Genomic DNA, 19,436 nt, shown 5'->3' on the forward strand with positions numbered 1-19,436 from the left:
ACTGGGAACACTACCTCTGGGCAACTTAAATGAAAGCTTGTTTTCCAGGATGAAATAAATCGGCAGAAATTTCCATTGTTCATCAAATCTGGTGTAAATGGTTTGCCTGAGCTGGATATTTCTGGGTCCTGGGTGCACTCCTGAAGAAATAACTGCTGCTGTTCCAAGTAGAAAGTGGTCGAGGAGACAGCTATTCCACACTTGCAGCTTTTATTTTCTATCACTGAGATGTGAAAAGATAGCCTAAACTATCTGAGAAGGAACAGCATTCAGCTATGCTGGATTTCCAATGCTTCCCAGATTTTGCGCTATTAGCTTATTTTTTCCAACACTGCTCTATGATAACAATCCCCTCCTCTCCCTGCACTCCTGGCCCCTCACGATGTTTTATTATGGTCCTGCTGAAAGAAAAGGTGTCTGTGCATACTGTAGCGATTCATCTGGCGTCAGGGATTTCCCTTTGATTTGGAAAGAATAATCTTTCAAATTCCGCTATAAAATATACAGGAGGGAGAAAGATTAAGCTCCAGGAATGTGCACGGGTGTTGACATTCGTTCAGATAATGAGCTGAAGGTCATTTTTCTTTAATACCGCTCAGGTGAGTGATCAATGGCTCTAAAGTCTGCATTACCAGCCGTGCTGTTCACCACTGATTTATACAACGTGGTTTAACTTGGTCTCCATCCTTCCAGATATTCAAACGTAGCCAATATTCAGCAGGTACCTCCAAGACATCACGAGCAACTCCCCGGCCCCCTCCTTGCTCTCCCCCTGGTTCTGCCCGGAATGTTTATGGTGAATAGTCAGCTATCTCCTCCTTGGCAACCGTCCATGCTTTCCTGTAGCTGGAATTGCCCACATTCGCATTTGCAAACAGAGGCTCACTCAAGTGTTGCTAAAGGAGAGGGGTGGAGCCGAAAAGCTTTAAAAAGGAAAGGGGAGTCACTCTACTTTTCAAAAAGAGAAACCGTGTTTGGGGAGGAATCGTATGTCCATATTTCTTCTTTCAGCCTCATGAAGGGTCGTGGTTGGAACTTTCCACCAATTCTTTCCTTTTTTTTTTTCCTCTCTCTAGCCTTGGCCCTACCGCTTTGCCTGTCACAGTGAAGTCCGCGGCAGGCCTCCAGTGCATGGCTGTTAAACTCCGCGAAATTTGTCATAAGGGTGTCAGGTATTTCGTACCGGCTTCCCAAAAACTTCGATAAAGAAATCTTTCCTTGGAGTGTCCCCTTCAGGCTGCATTTTGACGCTGTCTTGAGTTGAAGGAGAAGGAACTCGAGGGCAACAGGGCAGCAGAGGAAAAGATGCCCCAGGGCTGCAGGCCAACCCGGGTGGCCACGCTGGGGGTCAGACATACCCACTTTGCTCGGGCTATGCTCAAGCAGAGTCAACTTATTTTCTATTGAGAGTTCAAGCCCGTCGAGATTATGCTGCTGTTCCTTATCATTCTGTTGCAGGTAGTTTTTAAATTTAGTTTTGTTAGCCTCTCAGCACTGCAGCGCTGGAGCTGTCCTGAAGGCTCTCCCTCGCGAAATGGGAATTCTACTTGTGTGGGTAAGTAACCCCATCAAAAGGAGTTCGCGTCTTCCCGGGAACTGCCCTCAGATACCTGTTCATTCCGTTTTGTATACTTGGGCTTTTTTTTTTTTTTTTTTTGGTTTGTCTGTGGGCGTGTATATTTGCTTCCTTTTTGTTTTCTAATGCTGGCTGTTAGAGCTAATCTGCTACTAACTATAAAAATTCATGGCTCTCAAATTGTTCTTCTGTGTGTGAGTGAATAGGTCTCATTTTTAACTAGCTGAACATTTCACATAAACCTCCGTCTTGATTCTGACATGAGGAGTGATTAAATACTTAGTTGATTAGCTTTATATGGGAAACTGGGGAAACGGATTTTTTTTTTTTGAGACTGTTTCTTAAGCCGTGAAGGAAAAAATATCTTCCTTCGGATAAATTTGTTTAAGAACTCAGAGGCTGCTAACACCCAGTGAAAAATGGGAAGGGAATTGGGCACAAAAGTGATTCTATCATTGTGAAAGTTAAGCTAAGTTTCAAGTTAAACCTCTTCCCATCCTCCCTCACTGCTGTTTCTGAAGCTCTGACGCAGCTCCAGTTTTTAGTAACAGGTGCATTGTAATTTTGGGAACTGCTAAGAAATGCTAATATGCCACAACCCCTCCCATATTAAATGGGTTTTTAATCAAGAGTGAGTGGGAATTCTACTGAATGTAAAATAGCAATCCTGAGTAAGGACTTTGCCTGAAAAAATATCTCTTCCCCCTGCCCCCTCCTCGATTCATTTAATTTAATCCTTGGGTGTGTTCCCAACCTGCTGCTCAAACAAGTTAGACATTTCCATCCATTACAGACCATGAACTGCCCTGATATTCCCTTCTTGGCATTTTGCCCTTCTGAGAAGAGGGCTAGTTCCCAAAAAGAGGTAGATTGAAGGAATACAGTAAATTTTCCAGAAGAGAAGCCTCTGGAATATAGCATGAAATAGTGGGAATAAAGGGAACACTTTTGAGGCAAACAGCTGTTGTTGGGCTCCTGTCCTGGCCATCCCGTAAAGGAAGTTACCAGTGAGGAAGTCGGGGCCCTGTCACCAGGCAGCATTTACTGGAACAGGTGAGCAGAGCCCTAGGGTACTGGAAGGAAGGACTGCGTTCTAGTTATCTCCATGTCCCCAGCACCTAGAACATTTCTGCGCTCGTAGTATATGCTCAATAAATTCTTGCTGAATGAATAGAGTGGGTTTCCCTGGTCTGCTAATCAAGGCCCTAAAGAATAGCAATGAAAAGGGAATGACAAAAGACAAAAATGACCTCATGAGCCTGTGACACAGCTGTTGGAGACATAGCTTTACACATAGTCATGTCGAGTGGACTGGACCACTTTGGGGTGGAAGTAGTTGGCAAGTGACCAGAGTCAGGCACTGCCATCTGCATGGGATGAGGGGAGATAGTGGGAGCCACTCAAGAAGCAGAACCTGAGACAGCAAAAATAGTACGAAAATGAACTTTTACTCATGGCTTTAGAGTCCCAGGGAACAACCCGATCCCTGCTAGCAAGTGAGTCTGCACCTCAGGCTTCTTGCACCCCCACCCCCACCCCACCAGTGGCTCAGAAGTGTCTTCACTGAGGCTGGTTGAAGACATAAACTTGAAGCCCAGGATAGAGACAATGAGTTAGGGGAACTGTGTCACAGAGTGGAAGGAACAGAGGTTTTAGAAGCAAACATACCTCATTTCAAATCCATGCTACCTACTTAATACTTGATCTACAGTGGAATATTGCTGAAAAATAATAATGCCCCCTTTCAGAATTGTTGTGTGGATTCCATGAGATAACACGGGAAATGCACGTGCCACGGAGGCTAGCAGATTGTGCTCAATAAACGTCCTCTGGGCTCCATATCTTGGCTAAATCTCTTTGATCAAATCCTATCACAAAATGCCTTACTTGAACACTGCAGTGACATGGCACAGACCCCACGGAGGGTGGAATGTCTGGATGCCACTTTGTGACTCTGTCTCTTTGCTCCCTTGTTCCTCGCAGGTCACAGGTTTAAAGCCCCTACTTTATACTCCAGGTCTCCTGTTAGCTACTAACTGCCTGGGTCACACCCTATGCCCCATGCGTTTCAGAGGACAGTATTTCTACTCTCTAGATAGATATGGTACCATCATCTATTTTTCCTCTAATTAAGTTCTCCTTGCCCCTGGCACTGAGACAGACCACCTGTAGCCAGCCTGACCCAGCAGGAAGAATGCTTTGTGGTCTGATTCAGGTACTTCATGCAATGTCGTCTTGCATGTGACTGTGAGCCAGAGAAAATAAGTGATAACAACACAGAACTGGGTTTTCTTCATTTCTTCCCTCCCCTACACCTCCTGCTTTTTTTTTTTTTTTTTTTTAATCAACTGTGTATTCTGTTAGCTTTTGTTTGAACTACAGTACATAAGGAGAGCAGTAAGGAAAACTGCTGGCCAGTGGCTTCTGAACTTTCAAGCCTATTTGCCCTGGAGGAGAAATAGCAGTTGAAAAGGAACTGTTCCTGTTTTATATCTGTACCTGCATTATTTATATGAACTTTCTTGGTAAATAGAGTGAAGAAGAAGTACAGGTCAAGCTTCAGAGAGCTGGCTGCAGGCTGGATCCTGGGGCACTAGTTAGCCAACTGGGGAGGTCACTTTTAGCAGCAAACAGTGAAATCACTGATTTCAGCACCGGTTAAGGCTTGGTCAGCTTCCCAGTCAAGTGCAAACCAGAGGAACTCCATGATCAAAATCTTGTTTGTTTTTTCAGCCAGAGTTATGCAAAAGCTTTTTCAAAATAGTCTAACTGCAGAGAAATTACAGGAATGATCTTTTATGCATACCATGTGAATAAAAGCATCACCTAAATACTCAGTGGTTTGTGGTCTTTGAGGGGTAGTAGAGCTCAGTGGTAAAGAGCTTAAATTTTGGAAACTGCCTGCCAGGGTTCAAATCCCAGTTCTGCTGCTTGTGAACTGTGTATCATTTTCCTCAGTATCAAGTAAAGATAACTACCCTCTCCTCCAAGGATTGTTGTCAGGATTGTGTTGAAGTAGTTGTTTTCAATGCTGGCTGTACATTAGAACCACCAATGGGGTTAGCATCTGGTCGGTGTGAGTGAGTCAGAGTCCCTTCTGGAGGTGGAACCTGGGCATCTTTTTCTGTTACTCTCCCTTGGTGATTTCAACAGGCATAATGGGTAGCCTGGGTTTACGGCCACTCAGTTAATACATGTAAAGTGCACAAAACAGAGCCTGGCATGTAATAAGCACTCAATAAGTCTTAGCTGCTATTAGTATTTTTATTGTTGTTAACATTATTTTATTGGTGGGAATAGTGGTAATATCTTCTAAATATGGCTTAGTTTCTTCTATAATAATTGAATTTCTTTTACACATGGAAAAATGCCACATTGAAAAACCCAATGACAGTTTTATAACATTACAATTTGTAGTCAAAATAATTTCAACATACATAACTTGTATTTCTGTGCTCAAAAGAAATGTTTATTAAAAACACAAAACTGTATCATACTGGTTTGAGTGAGTGCCCTTGCGGAACTGCAGCTCCAATATTTGCCTTTCTGTGACATCAACTGATAAAAAATTCCACTGAGTGCAAAGTAAGTCTGCTTGTTAGATTTCTTACCAGTAGTGATTTTAACAACAGCAAAAACAAGCCACTTGAAAGTATTTAAATTTCTTATGTATTTTTCCTTATGTTTGGAACCAATTTCCCTAAGATTTGTAAAGTTGTTGAGGGCATATAAAGGAATGATAAATTAGTTCTTCAAATGAATTTACATTTTTGGGCTAGTTGGGGGTTGTCCATTTTATTTGACATTCAATTTAGAAGTTGGAAGGTGAGACTTATTTGCTTATTTCAGAGTAGAGCAAATAATTTTTTCCCATCAAAAGTAAATGGACTAGTAATTTGTCTTAAGTAAATTCAGAATCTTACTTTATCATCTACAAATTTGCCTTCATAAAAAATCCATTTGAAATAATTCCTTGTATAGAATAAATGGTTGGGCTTTTTTTTTAAACATCAATAGTCTCCAAACTCCATTCCATCTGTAAAAAAAAGTTAAAATGTGGACATACGTTCCCAAAACACATGTTTATTTATCAGTTACTTACATAATATATATACTGATATTGTGAACATTATACAACACATAACATTTCTAACATTTTTTTTCCACACAATAATGAACCATCTTACAATCTCGAAGTGGTTACACATCCTACTTGGGAGAGACTGTTTCAGAGAACTAGTAAAATGATGGAATAAATGCTTCATCCTTCTTCCTTATTAGCTCAGCTCCTTTCACTTAAGCATGAAGAGAAAAGCAAAAAGGTTGCTAAGTTTTTTATAAAGTAAAGGGGAATTATTTATAGTGAATGACTTTTTTCAGAATATGTAATTGTAGAAATAAAAATTGATCTCCCCAGTTGGTTAACTTAGCGCCCCAGGATCCCTCCTGAAGTAGGGTTGTGCTGAAATTCTGCCATAAGGGCCAGAAGAACAGACCACATCCCTAAGAATGAGTTGGAGTTTCATAAATTCTAAAGCTCTATGGCCTGCTGGGGTCATAATATCTTAGGATTTTTAAATAAAAATGGTCTGTGTCTCCATCTCATGTTCTGGAGAAACTCATTGTCTCCCTCCTCTATCCTGGAGGATTGCTGGGCGGGGACGGTGATGTGGAAGGAAAGGCTCTGTGTCCATTTGGTCCTTCCACTGAATTATTGACTACTGTGTGCCTTGCTTCCCTCACGCGCTGTCCCTTTCCCACACTCCAGTACCTCACACCCACACCACCCTGTTTCACTTCTCAAAAGAGCCAGTGCCTTGGGCTGTGAGGGTACAAACTTTAACTGAAGGCTTGTGGCAAAAAAAAAGTTATGGTCAGGGCTTCCCTGATGGCGCAGTGGTTGAGAGTCCGCCTGCCGACGCAGGGGACACGGGTTCGTGCCCCGGTCCGGGAAGATCCCACATGCCGCGGAGCGGCTGGGCCCGTGAGCCATGGCCGCTGAGCCTGCGCGTGCGGAGCCTGTGCGCCGCAACGGGAAAGGCCGCGACAGTGAGAGGCCCGCGTACTGCAAAAAAAAAAAAAAGTCATGGTCACATCCTGATCCAGCACATCAAACAACTAGAACAAAATGTTTTTCATTCTTGTACTTAAAAGTTAAGTAATTGTTTTGTGTGGAAAAGCCTTACCCACCATCCTCTCTTGAGCGCCAGCTTCTTGCCACATTTAGCCACCCCGGTTTCTCAGTGACCTTGATCTACACCTAGTCCTCTTTTTCTCGGCCTCCTTCATCTGTTTCAGGCAACCACTGTAGATTTATTCCTCCTCCAATTCTGTTTGCTTGATCATATCCTAGGCCTCTCTTTATAAATAATAATTTAAAAACCTTAAAAAATTTCTAAATAGTACACTGGAGTGTTTTAGTAAAAACAAAACAGTTGTTTCTCAGAAGAGAAATTCTGGCCACAGGTGAAACCAATCTTTTCGCTTGTCTTTCCACAATGGGGGAGTGTTATGTTTGAGACAGAAGAGAAGACCAGGTTGTGTCAATGTCACGTGAAGCGGAGACTTTTCCTGAACTCTCAGGCTAGGAAGGGGCTGCGGAGTTCCAGGGTTAGGGGAGCCGTTTCTCTGGCCCGGTGGACACAGGTCAGAAGTGAGGTGGGGCACTGCCTTGAAAAGAGGCCTTCATAAGTCTGGTCTTGGCCAGCCATTGTAAGGTGGGTTGTTCTTCTTTTCTATTAATCACTAGTCATTAAAGAAGATCTGATTAAAAGTTAAAGATTGATCTCACTTGCGCTGAGGAAAATGAGCAAAAGGCCAGTCCCATGTTTCAGGTGAAATGGTAGAATGAGCGGCGGGTAGGAGGGACTGTCTTCCACAAGCACCGTGACTCCACAGTGATGTGGCCGGAATGGGAGGAGGACGGATGAGAGCCACCAGTGGGTGAAGATGAGAGAGGCAGAATATTCCCCAGTCAGTGGTCTGCTTGTTAGGAGAATCAAATTGTTTGGATTACGAAGCAATTACGATGTCTCCTCTCTTATTTTTATCATTGACCCGTAGATTCTATTGTACTAATTTATTTAGATTAATTTATATATTGTCTCTTAATCCAGACGCTTAAAAAATCAAACATTAGACCTCAGATGAAAGGAAACAAAAATTCCTTACCTGGGAAACTCGTCTTCTAAAATCTGTTCAACGTTCTTAACCTTTTAGTCATTGATTATAGTGGAGAAAAATCGGAAAAGAAACTAGTGACTTTCCAATATGTGTAAATTGCCTGATCTAAGATATTTCAGCAATTACTTTAATGAAATAGTTTTGCAAACCTGTTCTGAGGAAAAAAATTAAAGACTCAGTAGCTAGCTGCAATAGCTGGAGAACTTTTTCAGAATGTCCAGGTCAGTTTTAAACAATGTACTTTCTTTCAAGGAATTTCTCAGTATTTTTCAAGAAATTCTCAAATTCCACAAAGCAGTTTAGTGTTTAGTTAAGTTTTAGTAGTAACTCCAAATTTGAGCAATCCTAGAGCTAGGGGAACAAAATGTTAGTTTCACTGTGTTATAGTTTCTAATGTTAGAATTAACTTTAAGAAAGAACCAGGAACAAAAACAACAACAGCAACAAAGAAAACCTTGAGCATTGAAACATAATTGTCCCCAGTGTCTATTTCCTTCTTGCCTACAGGTGAATACTTTCATCTAGAATGCTAATACTACTCACCATGAAGGGAGTATTACCTGGATATTAGGTGACCCAGTAATGCAGATTTATTTTGTAGGGATTCTTTATTAACAATAATGTTAATACAAATATTAGCTTTGCATTACCATCACTCCAGTCATGTCCCCAGCTGTCCCATTTGCTGGGACCCACAACAAGAAGATGACTGAGATCCAGGCCTGAAAGGATGTGTAATGTTTTTGTCAGGTGTAGAAGAAGAAAAAATTACATTACACAGAGGAGACCTTTATACTTCTTGAAAGATCTAGCCATATCTGAAAACACATTGTATTTTATATGGCGGATGTAACTAACCTCTGAGGGCGGTTGTGGAATAATACATGTAAATACACGTATGTCTTTCTTTAGGAGATCTTTTCCTTAACGTCATCATTCAAAATTTTCCTTTGATGCTGGAAATTAGTTAATGTATAAGAACTGCAGTCATTTTAGCCAAATGCAAGGCAGGAACTTCTGCTCTCATCACCTCTTGACCTTTCTAAGTCTGAAGTTTGAATTGGTGTGTGCATCTCTTTTCACTTATGACCTTGATTTTCATATTCTCCCAAGCCTGGCCATGCTAATGTGTTTGGATTTCCCAAGTATTTCCCAGGATACTTAGTACACTGGAGTTTGTGTGAGAATGACAGTGATTCATGGTGGGCACTGATTTATTTGCAAAGTACCCTCCAGTATAGGATAGACGAAGCCTTTCAGAGAAAGGCACTACCTTCTTCCTCCATTCCGAGACACCTATCAGGGTGCTACGGACTAGCTTTGTGTGTAGTAAGTGGATTTCATTCATGGGGTGGTTCTTTTTGTGGGTAGTTTGTTGCTAGGATACACAGACAGTCCTAACAACTTCATGGCAGCTGTCTTGTTCTTTAGCACATGGTGTGTCTGTTGAGAAATAGTATTTTATTTTGTTCACTTTAATGCTTTTCTGGTTAAAATTTCAGAAGCTTGAAGAAGGATCTTTCTTCTTCCATAAACTATCCTTGTATAAACAGGCCAAAGATGGAAGACCCATCAAACTCAACACTGTCATAATATATGGCTGTTGACACGAATCCTCTCATTTTGGGTCCTTCCCTTATGAGGTTTCAAAACATGCCTAGAGGTAGAAGCTACCAGGGATCTTCTGGTGTTTTTTTTTCCTTCCCCCTGAAGCATGCAATTGTTCTGTTTACTACAGGAATTTAATCTTTCCTTGGTTTGCAAGGAAATTGCAAAGGTTACTATCATTAATGTTAATTTACCCGGTGTGTGGAAATGTGTATCTTTTAGATTGAGGCAATGTTGTTGAGAATTTTAAAAGCTCTAAGTGGATCAAAAGTCTTATTATGTTTGGGGAAACATTTGAAAAAGTTTCTGAAAGTTTTATATTTCTTGGCTATTCTAATGAGTCATGGCAAAAATTTCATGTAAGAGGAAAAAAATAAGGTATGTGAAGAAAACTTTCCATCGTGAATCTTAATGCATTTGAAAAGTACCCAGTAATGCTCATGAGAGGTTGATTGGAGACTGTCTTTCAACATTGATGTGTTATCTTCTGGAACAGAAAGCTAAACAGAAGCACCTTCTGCATGGATATCCGTCTTTAATGCACACTGTGTTGATGCATATAAAATGACCGGGTTTTATTCCTTCCAATAGACAGAATAAAATGCCATTTTTCAAACAGAGGATATATTTTTAGACAGAGTGAATTGTGGTTGGTGCTTTACACGAGTGGACTGATCTTGTCCCAGGAAAAACTGGAGCTGTTTTGGACAGGTGGTAGTTCCAGTGTCGCACTTGCTCGTTGCCTTGCTTTGCATGAAGGAGTCCTCTCACGCCTAGTCAGTGCACTATGCATGGCAGGTTCTGATAGGCTGAAATGGACAAGGTCCAATTATGTGGCTGATATGAGCTGCTAATACTTACCTCACAGGATTGTCATGAAGACTAAATAAATTAATTCGTGTGAGGTGCTTAGGATCTTGCCTGACACACGGTGAGTTCTCAGTAAATATTAGCTATTGCTCTACCAAATACCATAGCTAAGACATATTAGCAACACCTTTGCTTTGTGTAATTTTTCTAATACCTGTTTCTTCAGATTGTCAGCAGTTCTTAGAGAAATCTGAAGTTGGTTTCTTGGCATGAGGCAGGTCCTAACAATCATCTAGGGTATTCTCCGTGACTTGTTACTATCCTTGATGATAAAGTATGGTACAAAATCCCCAATTAATTAATTTTTCTAAGTAATTATTCTTAGGGTTTGTCACATTTGCCTTCAACATTCCAAGAAACTTATATGAAGTATTTTTCTCTGTATTTATACAGCAATGCCTACAGCTAGGGCCCAGAAATCAGCACTGGTCAGGGTGGTATAATAAGAACAATGGAATTGGACTCAGGAAACATCTGAGTTCCAATACTTCTTCATTTTCTTTTCTTTCTGTCTGTTCCTCTAGAAACATTCAGAATTCAGTATCTATAGGTGAATATTTGTTTAGCCTTGCAATATGAGGAACATGATTGTAAAGGTAGGAAAAGGAGAAGGTAATTGTGTTAGTTATAAATGAGACCAACACCAAATTTTGTACATTTAATAAAATTTTTACAGATTTAATCAATTGATTAATTTTGTAGACTTCTTTCAGAGAGTTGAGCTTTTGGTGTCACTTGGGGCAGGTTGTTTGCTTTAGGTTATTGTTTTATTTCCTTTATTAGAGCTCATAATGACACACTATTGATTTGGTACTTGAAGTTTAGAGAAGCAGAGAGATGGAAACATTTCACAGAAAATAGGGGTTAAGATGAATAACATCTATTTATGAATTTACCACAAGCTTAGGATTCTTTCAAAAATGGGGCAAACAAGGAAACTATTGAATTCTATAAGACAGGCAGGTTAGGAATTGATAAATGTTAGATTAGAAAGGACCTTCAAAATCATCTAGCCCAACTGCCTCATGTTACAGATGAGAGGTTGAAATCCAGAGGGATGAAGTAACTCACCAGGTTCCTAAGAGAACTGGAATTCAGGACCCTCAACTCATTTTACAATATATACCAAGCACATGTTACCTCCCTCAATTGATGTTGAAAACCCACCAATGTAATGATTTTATTACTTCTTTCGATTGAAAAGTATTAATAATGTTAAGTTAGTGTGGGGAAAGTCTCTTACTAGCTCTCTATGTTGAAAGCGCTTTGAAAGTAGGACTGAGATTTCCTTTTATAAATACACCAATTATACCGATGAGTTAATTCAAATCAATTCAACAAATATTTATTGAACATCAGTTATGTGTTTGGACTGACAGTGATGACATCACTGGTCCAGATGCCCAGGGTATCCTGAGGGACAGTGAGGTTCTCAGCTTAGAGGGCGAGGTGTGGGTGGGCTGCAGTTTACCTGATGCCTTATGGACCATATTAGTTGGTTTTATCAAAGCTAACTCTTACAAAATCTAACAAGTGACTTAAAAACCCTCCTGCAGAGGAGGTAAAGATGGCAGACAATGCTAATAATGCAAAGCCCAAGAAGATAATGAGGAAAGAACAGCGCTGACCCCTTATTCTTAGAATGAGCTCTTTGTTGGCTGCATAAGGGATAAGAACATTCAGATCTGACAAAAAGGAGAAATTAACAAGAAGGAAGCCTGAGAAATGGACTTATGCTTACTACTATGATTAGTGATAAATCTCGAAACAAGCAAAAATTTGCCTCAAAATGTTATAGCTAATGAAGCCATCAGGACAAGTAAGATGTTTAAGAGTAAGTATCCAGGGCTTCCCTGGTGGCGCAGTGGTTGAGTCCGCCTGCCGATGCAGGGGACGCGGGTTCATGCCCCGGTCCGGGAAGATCCCACATGCCGCGGAGCAGCTGGGCCCGCGAGCCATGGCTGTGGAGCCTGTGCTCCGCAACGGGAGAGGCCCCAACAGTGAGAGGCCCGCGTACCGCAAAAAAACAAACAAACAAAAGAATTAGTATCCAGAATGTGAAGATTAACTCTTTATGATTTTCACAGTTGTGTTCAAAGTTATGATATGCAAGACTACATACCGTAAGCTTACTGATAAAAAGTTAGAAGGCTCCCTTGAGGTTTCTGACATTACAGCAAAAATGGTAAAGCCTCTATACGTTGAAATATGCAATAACAAAACTTTTGTGACTGTTGCCTAAGTTTTTCAGTCATTAGGGCTAATGTGGTCTCTGGAAACAGGAGTTATAATCATCAATGTAAAAATAAACTCCCCTCACAAGTCTGGACTGCCAAAGGGAAAAGAAAAAAAAGGTAAAGCCTCACACTATTAGTGAAATACTTGTCTTCCTCTTCCCTGCTGTGGTAAAACATGCCTAAAGTAATACATGGAAAACCACATGGCGACAGATTAAATGTGTTCTTCTGTCAGCAAATACTACTGAAAACTTCACAGAAGGCATTACTGAAATTTTAAAGAAGTAAGTATTAGAAAAATTATACAGTTTGAGTGAGAGTAAAGGTGTTTCTGCTATATCTCAGCTTATGGTATTTTCTAGAGACTAAGAGTGAACATTTATTGAGAACTCACTATATGTAAGGGAAAATTCTAAGGTCTTGGCATGAATTTATTTAGTCTTCATAATAATCCTATGAAGTTCTATTACCATTTCCATTTCCAAGATGAAGGAACCTAGGCACAGAGAGGTTAAGTAATGAGCTGAAAGTCACACAGCTATTATAATTAATAGTGGAGCCAGTAAAGAGTCACCATGGGTATTCTGTCTCCAGTGCCAGTGATCTTAGCCGCTCTTGTATTTGCCTCTCTGTTTCAACAATGAAATGCACAAAGAACTGAGATACTTTTTTATAAGCCAATAAAAGAAAGATGCATCAGAGAAGAAATTTTCTCAGTAGTCAATGACTTCTTTATATATTAACAAATATATTGTGGAAAAAAATAGTACGCATGTACTCAGTGGCAATGGAGCCACTGCATTTACTGCAACATCAACAAAAAGCGTTCTTGGGTGAGATGACAGCAGACCCTACAGTATAGTCTCCACAGTTTCACAGGGAATCAGGGCAGCACAATCACTGAAACTGGAATTGCACAAAGTGCAGTGGGGCATCACTGATGTCATTATTTCTATAAAAACAAGACTAAACTAGATTCTTTGTAATACTTTGTGTTGAATGGGGAGTAACCATGAAAATATTTGTCCCACATGCTTCCTGCAGAGTATCTGGAAGCAAAGCACTTATGACAATGATCAAATGTTACATATTTTTCTTTTTAAAAAGGGACAAGTATTTCAAATTTTTTTACCTTTTCTGTGATGATAAATTGGTGTCAGTGGTATGCTACTCAAAAAGTAACTAAAACAACAGAACTTTATCCCTTCCAGTTAAAGGTGACATTCTAACAACGAGTTAGAATGTGACTTGCTGATTGTAGGAAATTTATGATGAAGAGAGTGGTTTGAAAACTGATGATGTTGGGAATGTTTCTATTGTCATGTGATTTGGTTGTTGAATCAATGTCAGTATGTCACTTATTAAAAACTCTCTCATCTACCTCAGGGCCTTTGCACTGGCTCTTCTTTCTGGTTGGAAGCCTCTTACCCCACATATCTACCTAGCCCACCCTGCTCTTCTGTCTTTTCTTAAGGTCACTTCCCCCATGAGGCCTTCTCTGACCACAGTTCTAACCTGCTCCACCCATCCTGTTACTGCCCACCCCTCTTTTTCTTTTTCTTTTTTTTTCTTCTGTGACACCTATCTGACCTCTGGTACACAGTACAATTTACTGATTTACTCTGAAAAAACAAAAAAACAAAACAAAACAAAAAAACTCTCATGTCTGCATTCTTAAAAAAAATTCCTGTAAACAGAGTTTTCCAAACTGTTTTTAAAAACTTCTAAATTAAGAATTTTTGTCCTTTCAATTCCACTTGCTAAAAATATAAAATGCAACACCTGGTTAGTTTGCATTTACTGATTAAAATACAGGAAGGCAGAATTTTGCTAGTCTAATTCAATAAAATTTGTGAATAATTGATAGATGTAATTAAAAAGCATATTCTAGGCTGGCTTCCCTGGTGGTGCAGTGGTTGAGAGTCCGCCTGCCGATGCAGGGGACACGGGTTCGTGCCCCGGTCCGGGAAGATCCCACATGCCGTGAGCCATGGCAGCTGAGCCTGCCCGTCCAGAGCCTGTGCTCCGCAACGGGAGAGGCCACAGCAGTGAGAGGCCCGCGTACCGCAAAAAAAAAAAAAAAAGCATATTCTGTGATTTTGTAAATATAGCCAATGAAGCATTTCTTGTATTTGATATAGATATAATTGTGAGATATCTATTTCGTCTGTGACAGTTATCAAAGACTAAATATCAAAACATATTGAACTTTAAACCAAATTTTTGAACTCCTATATTAAATTCAATCTTTTCAATAGATGCAAATGAATGTTGCATAAACTCAATTTTTTTTTTTTTTTTTTTTTTTTTTTGCAGTAAGCGGGCCTCTCACTGCTGTGGCCTCTACCGTTGCGGAGCACAGGCTCTGGATGCGCAGGCTCAGTGGCCATGGCTCATGGGCCCAGCTGCTCCGCGGCATGTGGGATCTTCCCGGACTGGGGCACGAACCCGTGTCCCCTGCATTGGCAGGTGGACTCTCAACCACTGCGCCACCAGGGAAGCCCCTGCATGAACTCAATTTTTAACATGCAGAGGGACTTTTGGGGCTGTGTGACATCTGCAACTGGAAATGTCCAGCAGAAAGTAGAAAATACAGAGGCAAAACTCAGAGGACAGATAGTGATTTCCGTGTGTGTGTGTGTGTGTGTGTGTGTGTTTGTGAGAAACATCTGGAAAAAACTTTTAATGTTGGAGAATGCATTTTAGTATGGTAACATTAATCTTTAAATAAAATTGAGCATAATTTATGCTGACAAGCTGAGGGATAAACATGCTTACTTAAGATGAAGGATTACCTAGAGCACAGGAACCTTTTGACAGCATTCACTGTTCTGCAAAACTGCATTATTATGAGTTTTTAAAAAGTTGTAGTGAGGAATTCCCTGGCAGTCCACTTTCACTGCAGAGGGCACGGGTTCGATGCCTGGTCGGGGAACTAAGATCCCATGTACAGCACGGCCAAAAAAAAAAAAAAAGTAATAGTGAGCTGTGGTATAAGCTGAGTGATAGACACATAAATTAATGGAACAGACTAGAAAGTCCAGAAATAGACTTACATAAATATGGTCATTTGATCTTTGACAAAGGTGCAAAAGCAATTCAATAGAGAAAGGATAGTCTTTTCAACGTATGATGTTGGATCAATTAGACATCGACGAGCAAAATAATCTCAACCTAAACCACACACCTTATACAAAGATTAACTCAAAATAGATTATAGATCTAAACTTAAGATGTAAAAGTTTAAAGCTTTTAGGAGAAAACATAGAAATCTTTATGTCCTGGAGTTGAGTTCTTAGAAATGACACCAAAAGCATGATATACAAAGGAAAAAACTTATAACTTGTACCTCATCAAAACTGAAACTTTTGCTCTGCCATAGACAATGTCAAGAGGATGAAAACACAAGCTGTGTGCTGGAAGAAAACATTTGCAAAACAGGTATCTGACAAAGGACTTGTATCCAACATATATTTTTAAAAAACCTTTCAAATGCAATAATAAGAAAATAAATAACCTAGTTTAAAATGGGCAAAGGATTTAAACAGATATATTCAACAAAAGGATATAAAGATAGTAAATAAATCCATGAAAAGATGTTCACCATTGTTAACTGTTTTAGGCTGAATATGGCCCCCAAATATATCTATGTCTTAAATTCCTGGACCTTGTGAATGTGACCTTACATGGCAAAAGAGACTTCACAAATGTGATCTTGAAATGGGGTGATTATCCTGGATTATCTAGGTGGATCCTAAATGTACTCACCAGCATCCTTAAGAGAGGGAGGCCAGAATGTCAAAGGAGAAGGAAGACGATGGAAACAGAGAGACATTTGAAGATGATACACTGCTGGCTTTGAAGATGGAGAAAAGGGGGCCATGAGTTAAGGAGCCCAGGGAATACATTATATATGGAATGCAACATATTATAGAATTAGATATAAAAATATCCAGGTGATGTAATTATAGGAATCCACTGAAAGAGACCCAATTTCTAATTAGTTCCTGGAACATGGGTGGATGCAGAGAATCCAGCCTTTTGGTCAGCTTCCTGAAGTGGGTTCCTTGACGGAGCTGAACTACAAGACGCTAAACAGTGGGTTCCTGATGAATTCAGTCTGGGATAAGCATGATGTTTAAAAGCTAAATCTGTGATCAGAAAGACATGGCTTTAAATCCCCAGTTGGTTATTTATTGGACATGTGACTTGTAGCAAGTTAATGGCTCTAAACTTCAGTTTCTTCTTCTGTAAAATGAAGATGCCGGGAGCATCTACCTCCTAACTTTACCCAATTAAATCAAATAATGCATTTAATGTGCTACCCCCAGAGATAACACTCAAGGTGTTGGCTGTTACTATTCTGATGGTATTTACCACCCACCTTCTTGGAGAATCAAAGTGTGTAATAGCACATTAAAGACTCTGAGTGGCTCTGTTGAAAAGAACGATTTTCTAGAACTTGGTAGCCTCAGGTACTACCCTGAGCACCTGGTAATGGATTCTCTTTAGCTTGATAATGAGAATGTGGCTGAGGGTCAGGAAGGGGCTATTTTTTGCTCCAGATGACTCATTTCTACCACCACTCAGCGACTAGGGTGGCAATCTTCACATTCTTCAGAGCTTTCCTTACAGAATTAAGGTTTTGTAACTGAGCAGGACCCTGTGGGGCCGTCCCATGACAGACCCCTCCCCCCTCCCCTCTGCTTCAGCTCCTCTTTGTGGGACCTAGATAACAGTATTGGATGCACATTTCCTGAGTTGTTTTACAGATGCTAATACCCCCACCAAATGGAAGCAATTAACTACTTGATGACCGTGAGCACACAGCACTGCCCCCAACACACACCTGTTGGAGCCTAGGGTTGAATATCGTTAACCCCTGTGACGCCGCCCTGTTACCTCGCCATCGACCAATCAGAGAATTGTGCGCGAGCTGATCACACAGCCTGGGATGCCATTCCCTCACCTTCCTCTAAGAATGCTTTGCTGTAACCCATGGGAGAGTCCAAGGTTTCTGAGCACTAGCTGTCCTGGACTCCTTGTATGACTCCCTACAATAAACGCTGCACTTTCCTTCAAATCACAACCTGGTGTCTGTAGATTGGCTTTACTGTGCACAGGGCAAGAGGACCCAATTCTGGTTTGGTAGCAGTTTAAGTACACATCTCCTGGCTCACCTTTCTAGATGTATTATTTCTTATTTAAAAAAAATTATTGATGTAGAGTCGATTTACAATGTTGTGTTAATTTCTGCTGTACAGCAAAGTGATTCACTTATACATATATATATATATTTTCATATTCTTTTCCATTATGGTTTACCACAGGATATTGAATATAGTTCCCTGTGCTATACAGTAGGGCCCTGTTGTTTATCCATCCTATATATAATAGTTTGCATCTGTTAATCCCAAACTCCCAATTGTTCCCTCCTCCCTGGCCCCCCTGCCCCTTGCCAACCACAAACAGAAACTCTGTTTCTGTTTCATAGATATGTTCATTTGTGTAGTATTTGAGATTCCACATATAAGTGATGTCATATGGTATTTGTCTTTCTCTTTCAGACTTACTTTGCTTAGTATGATAATCTCTGGGTTCATCCATTTTGCTGCAAATGGCATGATTTCATTTTTTTATGGCTAATATTCCATTGTATATATGTACCACATCTTCTTTATCCATTTATCTGTTGATAGACATTTAGGTTGTTTCCAAGTCTTGGTTATTGTGAATAGTGCTGCTATGAACATAGGGGTGCATGTAGCTTTTTGAATTATAGACTTGTGTGGATATATGCCCAGGAGTGGGATTGCTGGATCATATGGTAATTCTATTTTTAGTTTTCTGAGGAACCTCCATACTGTTCTCCATAGTGGCTGCACCAACTTACATTCCCACCACCAGTGTAGGAGGGTTGCTTTTTCTCCATACCCTCTCCAGAATTTGTTATTTGCAGACTTTTTTTAGTTTCTGCTTTATAACAAAGTGAATCAGCTATACATATATCCCCATATCTCCTCCCTCTTGCGTCTCCCTCCCACGCTCCCTATCCCACCCCTCTAGGTGGTCACAAAGCACCGAGCTGATCTCCCTGTGCTATGAGGCTGCTTCCCACTAGCTATCTATTTTACATTTGGTAGTGTATATAAGTCCATGCCACTCTCTCACTTTGTCCCAGCTTACCCTTCCCCTCAAATCCATTCTCTACATCTGTGTCTTTATTCCTGTCCCGCCCCAGGTTCTTCAGAACCTTTTTTGGGTTTTTTTTTAGATTCCATATACATGTGTTAGCATACAGTATTTGTTTTTCTGACTTACTTCACTTTGTATGACAGACTCTAGGTCCATCCACCTCACTACAAATAAATAAAGTTCATTTCTTTTTTTATGGCTGAGTAATATTCTATTGTATATATGTGCCACATGTTCGTTATCCATTCATCTGTTGATGGACACTTAGGTTACTTCCATGTCCTGGCTATTGTAAATAGAGCAGCAATGAACATTGTGGTACATGACTCTTTTTGAATTATGGTTTTCTCAGGGTATGTGCCCAGTAGTGGGATGGCTGGGTCATATGGTAGTTCTGTTTTTAGTTTTTTTAAGGACCCTCCATACTGTTCTGCATAGTGGCTGTATCAATTTACATTCCCACCAACAGTGCAGGAGGGTTCCCTTTTCTCTACACCCTCTCCAGCATTTATTGTTTGTAGATTTTTTGATGATGGCCATTCTGACTGGTGTGAGGTGATACCTCATTGTAGTTTTGATTTGCATTTCTCTAATAATTACTGATGTTGAGCATTTTTCATGTGCTTTTTGGCCATCTATATGTCTTTTTCGGAGAAATGTCTATTTAGATCTTCTGCCCATTTTTTGATTGGGTTGTTTTTTTGTTATTGAGTTGTATAAGCTGTTTGTATTCAGTGTATTATTTCTGAGTCGCCTGGCTTCTATCT

The 19,436-nt window shown here is 40.3% G+C and overlaps 1 protein-coding gene across 5 annotated transcripts in view; it reads left to right on the forward strand.

Moving 5' to 3' along the window:
* The first annotated feature begins 992 nt into the window (after positions 1-992).
* The window catches only part of EGF (epidermal growth factor), a 93,490-nt gene continuing 75,046 nt past the window's right edge, over positions 993-19,436 (forward strand). For 4 of the 5 annotated variants that reach the window (XM_027102826.1, XM_027102827.1, XM_027102828.1 and 1 more), the window contains exon 1: positions 1,429-1,555. In XM_027102826.1, the coding sequence (XP_026958627.1) occupies positions 1,429-1,555 (127 nt within the window). Of the gene's footprint in view, positions 1,556-19,436 lie in introns of all 5 variants that reach the window. The other variant, XM_027102825.1, reaches the window with a different exon arrangement.

This window comes from Aethalodelphis obliquidens, unplaced genomic scaffold (genome assembly GCF_003676395.1).
Source record: "Aethalodelphis obliquidens isolate GAN/ISIS:26980383/991018 unplaced genomic scaffold, ASM367639v1 scaffold6, whole genome shotgun sequence".
NCBI lineage: Eukaryota > Metazoa > Chordata > Mammalia > Artiodactyla > Delphinidae > Aethalodelphis > Aethalodelphis obliquidens.